The 9,977-nt window shown below is 60.3% G+C and overlaps 1 protein-coding gene across 1 annotated transcript; it reads left to right on the top strand.

Moving 5' to 3' along the window:
- Positions 1-268: 268 nt before the first annotated feature.
- Positions 269-435, top strand: SMIM38 (small integral membrane protein 38). Its single transcript, XM_056131784.1, has one exon. The coding sequence runs from the start codon at positions 280-282 to the stop codon at positions 433-435; it is 156 nt and encodes a 51-aa protein (XP_055987759.1). The 5' UTR covers positions 269-279.
- The last annotated feature ends 9,542 nt before the right edge of the window (positions 436-9,977 follow it).

Here is a 9,977-nt window from a genome sequence, read left to right on the forward strand (position 1 = left end):
TACGTCAGCTGGGGCAGGGCGGGCCGGGCCCTTGCTCGGACAATGCGGCTATTGTGGGCCCAGAGAGGGCTGTAGGCGGGCGGAGGGGTGTGCGGGGGGGCTGCGGGGGACCGTGGGCCGCTGTCCCCTGTCTGTCCCCTCGTGTTGGGAGGCCCCGCGCGGGCCCAGGGAGAGCCTGGGAACCCGCGGGAGAACCAGCCCGTCCTCGAAAGGGGCGCAGGGGCGCGGGGGCCCCGCCTGGAAGCCGGACTCAGGCGTGCCCGGCTCTGCGGCCTTGGCATGAGCTCCTGGTTTGGGGGGCCCGCGGGCCCTGACCCCCTCATGGTGCTGCTGGTGGTCATCCTGCTCGCCCGCTTCCTGCTGTGGTTCTGTCTCGGCACCTTCATCGACTACAGACTGGCCCAGAGGTTCCCGCACAAGCCCAAGGAGGACTAGAGGCCCCCGCCCCCCTCTGGTCCGAGGGTCCCCCTCGAAGGGCCGGGGCTGAGCCGACACCAGTGGCCCGCACCATCCTGCTGGAAGCTTCCTTTGCTCCTGATTCTCTGTGATGGGGTTTGCGGGCGTCTGGGGGTGAGCTGAGGGGCCGCTGGGGCTGAGACCCCAGAGCCCAGTCGCAGCCGCCCCCACCCCCCACCCCCAGGCCACAGTGACCACCGGCTCACTGGCCTCCGCAGGGCCAGACATAAGAGACCCTGAGTCACAGCCCTGGTCGCTCAGCCATGAGCAAACTGACCTGCTCAGCTGGACCCAGTGCCGGGGGCCCCCACGGGAGGGGCAGGGGAGAGGCGGGGTGTGCAAACCCCACCCGCAGGAGCCGCCTGGAGTCTTTGGGGTGAAGCCAGGGGCCCCTGTGTGCTGTCATATCGGAGGGCTGATGGGAAGGGAAACTGAGTCCACCGAAGGTCCCAGGACTCACTGCTGCCCCCCACGACCGCGGGCGGCCATGGTTCTCGGGCCCCAGGGCCTCGCTGCACCCCAGGACTGGGAAAGGTCGCCAGGTTTCAACTTTTGGGGTCCTGTGCGTGGGGAAAGGAGCCCCCATTACCCTGTTCTGAAGCTGAGGGTCCGCGGCCCAAGAGTCCTTGATGCTGAGCAGTGGGGGTGTCACACCTTCGCCGGAAGTGGGGAGCAGACAGCCCTCCGCCAAGCCCACCAGAGGACGGAGCCCCGCTGGAGCGGGCAGGAGACGAGTCTGCGGAGACCCCTCCCCACTGTGCTCGACACATCCCGTTTCCTCCCCGAATCAACGCACAGCAGTTTTTATTGCTCACAGCTGACAAAATCCAGTTTGAGGCCATGCCCTGGCGCCCTGGCCTCACTTGCCCTCACAGCTTGCTGAGAACAGGCCTTGGGCACTGAGCACTGGGCACTGAGGCTGACCAGCCCGGGTCGGCCACAGTCACATTGGGCTGAGAGCAGCGTTTGTGTAAATAGCCGGTGACTTGGACGAGCTTCCTCCGCCCCTTTTAATTTTGTCTTGCAACCACACTGGCACTGCCAGGTGATGGTATCTCAGCTCCTTGATATCAGCACACTCCCCACACCTCTGGGCGGTGCCAGCAGCAGGCTGCACTGGTCCTCATGGTGACAATGAGGGTGCTGTTGGGCCGGGCATCTCAGTAAGTCCCAGGTGGGAAGAGAAAGGAGGGAGGGAGAGGGAGAGAGAGAGAGAAAGAGAGAGAGAGAGAGAGAGAGAGAGAGAGAGAGAGAGAGAGAACTATGGAGAGACCCTTAGTTCTACATGTCACTGTCACACTGTCCTCCCGTTGTTCATCGATTTTCTCTAGCGGGCCCAGTAACGTCTCCATTTTGAGACTTGTTGTTACTGTGTTTGGCATATGAATACATCACGGGTAGCTTGCCAGGCTTTGCTGTGTGGGCGAGATGCTCTTGGTAGCATGCCGGGCTCTCCTAGAGGGGCAGAGGAATCGAACCCGGCTCGGCCAGGTTGGCTGCACAGAAGGCAAACGCCCTACCGCTGTGCTATCGCTCCAGCCCTGGAGCAGAATTAACTCACATTTATCTCCAGATGCAGACGAGGCTGGATTTGCAGCTATTTTCACACTGACCTCAAGGCCACCCACAGGAGCAGACCCTGGACAGGCAGCTTAGGCGCCTATAACTGTGGCCATTACCCGGGTGGTGCTGCTTGGGGCGGTGTGTGGCTGACTTGGGGACTCCTCTCAGTTCTGGCCCGACCCTTGCCCATACCCTCTGCCCAGGATTGGAGGCTGGCAGCGGTCCTAGGTTGCTCGGCCGGGAGTCAGCTCAGGCAGTACCCCTGGGTTCTTGGGCCGCCTATAAACTTGTTCCAAGACGAGGTGAACGCAGAGGAGGAGCCATGGATGGGGAGAACGGCACAGACGGAGGCGGGCACAGGCACAACCCCCCCCCCCAGCAGCCCGGGAAGCCCCCGCCAACTGCTGCTGGCACAGGGCTGGTGGCGGGCACTGGCAGCCTGGGGGAGCAGAGACACCAGAGATGGGAACTGTGTGGCCCCGCACACAGGACTCCATGTAACCGTTCCTGGTGCGAGACCACGCCTGAGTTTGAGTTTGAAGACGCGGCCCAGAAAGACAACGCACGGTTCCGTGAGGCGTTTCCGTGCCAGGGGGCACTGGGACAGCACCCATGACGCAGACGAGAATGATGGCTTGCCACATGTCTCAGCATCCTTGGTACGCCTCGCACTTAACATGCAGCTCACGTGTCTGGGTGTGGGACAGGGCGGGCCCAGGTCTTCCCAGCTGCGTGAGAGCGCCTGGGTGGGTTCCACGGGACGTGGGAGTTTCCACAGGACTGTGCCATGTGATCGGGGCCTCGGAGACGCGGCCGAAGCGACTCTGGGGGAAACTCCTCGCCCACGTGGGAGCTTATACTGGTGATGATACTTGTGACGTTTCGTTCGTAAGTTTGCAGGAGGGAAGTTACTAATCACACACCGATCCCTTAGACTGGGTCAGGGCAGGAGGGATGGGGGCGGGAGCAGGGGGAGGTGGCAGGGAAGCGGCCCGTTATCAGCGCCAGGCCACCAGGAAAGACGTTCTGGCCCACGATCTTCTCAGCATGCTCTTCCGTTGCATTATTTTTTTCCATTTTGTGTCATTTTGTGTTTCTTGGACTACACGGGCAAAGCCTGGCAAGCTCCCCGTGACATATTCGATACGCCAAACACAGTGACAAGTGTCACAATGGAGACGTTACTGGGCCCCCTCGAGCAGATCGATGAACCATGGGAGGACAGTGACAGTGACAGGACTACATGAGCTATTAAATCTTCCACTTTAACAATTTTCAAGTGTGCAATTTAGTAATATCGTTGAGAGGGGAAATATCCCAATAATAAAAGGGTCCCCGTTAGCCAACTCAATCAAAAAAGAAAAAAAATACATAGAAGTTTAAAATGATAATAAAAGTAACTACAGCGATGTCAAGAAACCAAATTCTCAAGAGATGGGCTTGGTGTGTGCCAAAGACTTGAAAGGGTTGAAAAATCTCAAGTATTTTTAAAAAGACTCTCGGGGCGAAGTGATGGTCCAGCAGGCAGGGAGCTGGCCTGGCACATACCTGACCCAATTCTGGTCCTCGGCACCCTGGAGCCCCACCACCAGTGACCCTGAGCACAGAGCCAGGAGTCAGCCCTGAGCACTGCCGGGTGTGACCCCAGCTGAAAGAAAGCAATTCCAGAAGGCAAGCATGGCTGCTGGTGACTAGAACGTGTCTCTGTGGGACGGGGGTCATGGGGCCTGTCTGTGGGATGGGGGTCACAGGGCCTGTTTGGGGGACCAGGACACAGTGCTGGATCCACTCTGGGGGACTGTGAGTCAGGAGGAGGTTCTGTGAGAGGTGTTTGCTGAGTCTCTGACCCTGACTTGGGGACCTGGGGGGATGACACAGTCTGGGACCAGGGACTTTGGGTGTCCCAAGCCTGGTCTTTGCCCCCAGGCCCAGAGCCCTCTCCCCGGCCTCAGGCCTCCTCCTGCTCTGCCCCCCCTCCTTCCTGGACCTGGCCTGTGGCCACCCGGTCCTGCATCAGCCCTGGACCTTTTTTTCCTGCATCTGTTCACATCAAACCCGTGTCAGGGCCTCGGGAGCCAGTGCGGCTGTGGGTGGTCACCGTGTGCCGTGACTGAGAGCATTAGGGGGCCCTCCCCGAGGGAGACACCTGGGGCCTGGGCTGGCATCCCTGCCACTGTGCATTCTTCTCTATGTGCTTCCCGCCCGGCTTGTGTGGGCTGCAGGGGTGCGGCCTGGGAGCCTGGGGTGGGCCGGGCTCCCCCTGCAAGCATCTGCGTGTCCCTCACGGGCTGTGGGGCTCCAGCTCGTCAAGGTCCAGCCACGTCAGCCAGGATTTTACAGCCGCTGGGTGCTGGAGTCCACGGTGAACTCACACCCTGAAGGAAGTCCTGGCTTGATCTCGCCCACCATACCCAGCCCCCTCCCCAGACCCCGCAGTCACCTTTGTTCTTGGCCAGGGCAGCCGCCCTGGCCCCTTTTAACAGCAAACTGGGGTGGCGGAGACATCAAATATCTGGACGCAGCATTTGAGGGTGCCCGTGTCCAGGGGCCTAACTGAACGAGCCGCAGCTCCTAACGTTCCCCAGACCCGCCTTTGTCCCCAGGCTTGCCCTGCGCCTCTGTGCCCAGGACGGTAAGGAACCAGGGGCCCCGTCCTGCCACGCTGCTGGTGTCGCTGCTGTGGCCAGAGGACCCATGGGTGCCTGGGAGGTCCCAACCACGGGCTGGCGCTGGATGTCTGCTGGTCCTGTGCTCCCTGGTGCTCCCTGAGTCATTGTGGTGAAGGGTGGCCTGGCCGGGCTGGGCTCTGCCCAGAGCATGCGACGGCGACGCGCAGGAACTTCGCTGGACAGTCCAGGGCTGGACTGAGGGGCTTCTGAGGGCACGCGGGCCCCGCCCCACCGCAGGCCACGCCCACGACAGGCCCCGCCTCCACAGCAAAGCCCCGCCCCCACGGCAGGATTCCTGGCCCCGCACAGCACAGGAGCCAGCAGTGGGCTGGGTCCGAGGGCGGGGACTGGGTGTAGCTCGTGTGTGCTGACACATAAACACCATCCACACGTGCATGACGCCGTTCTGCACGCATGTACAAGCTGTGTGCATGTGTGTTCGCATGCGTGTATGCGTGTCCATGTGTCGACGCATAAAGCTCTGGTGTAAGTGCCGTGTGTATGTGTGTATCTGGTGTGGGTATAGAGACACACACACGGGCCATGTGTGCATATGTGTTTGACATGTGTATGCGTGTACACTTGGTGTGTGTTTGCATATACACGTGTATTTGGGATATACAAACAGGTGTGAATTTGGTGAGCATAGATGTATGTATTTGCTTTGTGCCCAGGGGTGTGTGTATTTAGGGTGTGTGGTGTGTGAGTATTGGGGTAATATGTGTGTGTTTGGCGTATGTTTGTCGGTGTATGCATATATTGGGTTGTTTATGTGTATATTTGGATTGTGTGTGAATGTGAGTACTGGAATGTGTATGCTTGTACTTTGTGTGTGTGCATTTGGGTATGTGTCTATTTGGGGTACGTGTACATTTGGGGTATGCCTATATTTGGAATATGTGCATATATGGGCGTGTGTATTGGAGGAGCAATGTATATGGTGGGGGTACTATGTTTGGAGTGTGTATATTTGGGATACGTGTGTACATTGGGGAGTCCATGTATATTTGGGATATGTCTATAGGGGTGCATTTATATTCGGGGTATGTGTATATTTGGGTGTGTATATTGGGGATACATGTATATTTGGGGTTTGTGCATATCGGTGGTGTTTGTATATTGAGAGTGTGTGTGTTCGGGAGGTGTGAAATCTGATATTGTAGAACCGGAACCATCTGGAGCTGGGGTGGGCCTGGGTTCAGCCTCAGCAAGTGTGTTCAGGCCCAGGCCTTCCTGCCGAGTCTGGGTCTCTGGAACACCCTCTCCCGTGGGGGCTTCGCCCTTTGGGGTGTCGGGGTGAGATACAGCCGGGCAGGTGTGTGAGTGCAAACTCCGTGCAGGGCAGGTGGAGGTGTGAGCACAGGGATGGGGGCACCAGCCTGTGGCCGGGCGTAGAGCCGGCGGTACAGCCGTGTCTGGCCCTGCCCAGCAGACCCTTGGGTCCTCCCGAGTCCTGGCTGAGAGCAAGGACCCGTCACTCACTTGCTGTCGCCCACTTCTCAGGGAGCTGGCCTTTCTGGTGTCCTGGCCGGGTGGCAGCCACACCCCGTGTGCCTGGCCAGACAGTGACCCAGCCCCAGCCCACAGTGACCTCTCTAGGACAGAGCCACCGGCCCCCAACGGGGAACGTTTCCGAGCTCTGTGCGGCTGACAGTCCAGCACTTTGCTTGAATCCCCCTGAAAAAAACGAATTAGTGCCACGCAGCAGAAGCAGACGGGGCCCTTATCTCTACTGGCTATCCAAGAGGATGAGCCCTCTGCGGCCCTGAGCGTGACATCACCGTCCTGCTGACCTGCAGGGTGGCCATCGCTGGCGCTGGTGGCTTATCTCTCCATTTATCACAGCCCGTGGAGGGGAGCTGTCCCTGCAGTGGGGGGTCCCTGGGGACCAGGCCCCTCCCAGCCTATGACTGTGTGGTTGCCCAGCAGGACCATGGCAGACTGAGCCTTGATGTGCCAGGAGGGAGGAGGGAACCAGATGTGTGTCCAGTACCAGCACACCCCCGGATGCCCAGGAGGAGGGCATTGCCCAGAAACAAGGCATCTGGTTGACCTGACCATGGAGCTGCCCCGGCCGGCCGTGCAGCCAGACTCCACTACCTCCATCCTCTGTGGGAGGATCCCCAGGCCCCCTGTAGGGCGGGCCCCTCCAGTTGTTGGGTGAGGCGAGTGGGCACCTGCCCCCAGCTGCCTGGCAGAGTCCATCTGATCATTCTTCGTTTTAAGTCCCTGGTTCTGAGGCAGTTTGTGAATCCAAAGGTGAGCCAGGATGGATAGATTGATATCCAGGGAAGTGTCTGGAAGGATCCCATAAGCCCCACCTCCTCCCCAGGGATATGGACGTACTTGAGTGGGGGACAGTGAGGCGGCAGACCCTGGCACCCCTCTTTCTGGGGTTTCCCCCACCCCTGTTAGCAGCAGGGCTGGCAGGAGTGGGGCTGTAGAATGAAGAAGTGATGTTTTCTCAGGGCCCAGAGGGGTGGGCTGGGCCGGGCTGGGAATCCTTTTGGTCCGGGGCACCTCTGGGCCTGCTGGGGAAGGTCATGCTACAGAGGAACAGTCGCCCTGTGGACCTGGTGTAGGGTGGGACAAGAGAGTGTGGCCCCGCCCAAGCCCGCCCCCTGTCCCGCCCAGCTCAGCTCACCAGCCAACCCGCAGACCGTTCTCAGGCCCCGCCCTCCATCTTCGCCTCAGGCCCCGCCCTCTGCCTCCCCAGCTCTTCCTTTTGGCCCCGCCTAAGACTCCGCCTTCCCCCAAGGCCCCGCCTTCAACCCCACCTTTTGGCCTCAGTCTCCGCCTTCCCTGAAGCTCCGCCCCCAGCCCAGCCCCATAGGCCTCCTTCCCCTTAGCCACACCCCCGGCCCCGCATCAGTCCCGCCCCAGACCCTACCTTTTGCGCCTTGGACCCGCCCCAGCCTGCTCTCTGGCTCCGCCCCAGATCCCGCCTTCTGCCCCTTTAGACTCCGCCCTGTCCTCCTCTGGCCCTGCCCCAGACTCCACCTTCTGCTCCTTTAAGCTCCGCCCCGTCCTCTTTTGGCCCCGCCCCAGACTCCGCCTTATGCCCCTTTAGGCCCCGCCCCATCCTCCTCTGGCCCTGCCCCAGACTCCGCCTTCTGCCCTTTAGGCCCTGCCCCAGCACTCCCTCTGCCCCCGCCCTGCCCCTTTAGGCCCCGCCCCAGACCCCGCCTCCTGCCCAATTAGGCCCCGCCCCGTCCTCCTCTGGCCCCGCCCAGACTCCGCCTTCTGCCCCTTAGGCCCGCCCCAGCCCTCCCTCTGGCCCCGCCCTGCAGCCCTGCCCTGTGAGGTGCCTGACACATGGGGTGGGGTTCATTCCTAGTCAGAGGGGGACACCCAGGACAGTCTCCTGCTCCTCCTACCTGGTCAGCTCTCAGGCTCGAGGCCGGCTGGCATGAGAACCTGCTGCTACCTGTGAATGACAGCATGGGACAGTCTCCCTACAGCTGGTGACTCAAGGTGGGGGTGTCCGGACCTCCCTGTGGACGCAGCTGTCCTGGGCCGTGTGCTCGGCTGAGTTTCTGTCCAAGGGGCACCAGAAGGAGCCGCTGTCATTTGCAGAGAAAGCAGAATGCAGCGTAGGGGCCAGTGGAGACCTGGAGGAGCTGCGAGGGTGGGGTGCCTGTGGAAGCACTGGACAGGAGGGCTGCGGGGAAGGCCACTGTGGAGAAGTGGAGAGAGGACAAGCTACTCCGACAGTGTCACACAGCACTTTCATGGCGTGCTGCAGGAGAGCTGCCCTTCCAGCTTCCGAGATGCAGTGAGGCACTGAAGGGGTGGACGTGGGGCCGGGGTGCGCTGGACTCACAGGGGCGGGCAGGGGGATGTGGCGTTTCTGAGTTGTTAATTTGTCTTGAAATCAGGCACGCGTCCTTTTGTGAGCAGGAAACGGTCTCCTGGGGCCCTGGGGGACAGAGTGCCGCTGTCACCTTGCATTAGGGAGTGGGCTGCGGACAGGCAGCAGATGAAAATAGCCGGGGGTCACGGCCGCAGCCCATGCTACCAGGCGGGCAGTGGTGCCCGCTGCGAGCACGCAGACTCCCGCCGCGCCGGCCCACGGCCTCCTGCCACCCCCCAGCAGATGGGAGAGGTCATTTGTCTCCCTTACAGACGCGTCCCGGCTTCTCGGAGGCCTGAGCAGGCCCATCTGGTCATCAGGCCGGTCACAGGCCTCCACTCGCCGTGTCTCTCGCAGCCCCCCGGCCTTGACTCAAAGCAAGGGCGCCTGGGGGCTGGGCCTCCACAAACGGGAGCCACCAGGAGGTCGCACACCCTGTGGAAGTTTCCAGAAGGGGGTGGTCCTGTCTTTCACCTTTATCTCCACCTTCTCTCTGGCACCTGGCTTTGCTCAGAGTCATTCTGGGGCTTTTGTTATTCCCCTCAAAGGTTCTTCCTCAACAGGCACATGTAGGTGTGTACCTGATGGTATGAACCTGACAGTGTGTACCTGACAAGGTGTGTACCTGATGGTGTGTACCTGACAGTGTGAATCTGACAGTGTGTACCTGACGGTGTGCACCTGATGGTGTGAACCTGACAGTGTGTACCTGGCGGTGTGTACCTGATGGTGTGTACAGTGTGTTAAGGTTACAGTGTCTACCTGATGATGTGAATGCCCCATCATGCATGCACAGGCTCTACCGGCCAATGGCTGTCTCACCGCCCTTCCTTCCTTCCTTTCTTCCTTCCTTCCTTCCTTCCTTCCTTTCTCTGCCCACCCATACATCCACCCATGCACCCATCCATCCATCTGCCCATCCATCCATCCATCCATCCATCCATCCACCCATTCATCCACCCATCCATCTGCCCATCCATCCATCCATCCATCCATCCATCCATCCACCCATCCATCCATCTGCCCATCCATCCATCCGTCCATCCACCCATCCATCCACCATCCATCTGCCCATCCATCCATCCATCCATCCACCCATCCATCCATCCATCCATCCATCCACCCATCCATCCATCTGCCCATCCATCCATCCATCCATCCATCCATCCATCCACCCATCCATCCATCTGCCCATCCATCCATCCGTCCATCCACCCATCCATCCACCATCCATCTGCCCATCCATCCATCCATCCATCCACCCATCCATCCATCCATCCATCCACCCATCCATCCATCTGCCCATCCATCCATCCATCCATCCGTCCGTCCATCCACCCATCCATCCACCCATTCATCTGCCCATCCATCCATCCATCCATCCATCCACCCATCCATCCATCCATCCATCCATCCATCCATCCATCCATCCATCC

Source organism: Sorex fumeus, unplaced genomic scaffold (assembly GCF_029834395.1).
Source record: "Sorex fumeus unplaced genomic scaffold, SorFum_2.1 ptg000093l, whole genome shotgun sequence".
In the NCBI taxonomy this organism is placed as follows: domain Eukaryota; kingdom Metazoa; phylum Chordata; class Mammalia; order Eulipotyphla; family Soricidae; genus Sorex; species Sorex fumeus.

Bases quoted from the DNA above. Each gene is read 5' to 3' on its own strand.
- SMIM38 (XM_056131784.1), top strand. From the start codon at position 280: ATGAGCTCCTGGTTTGGGGGGCCCGCGGGCCCTGACCCCCTCATGGTG.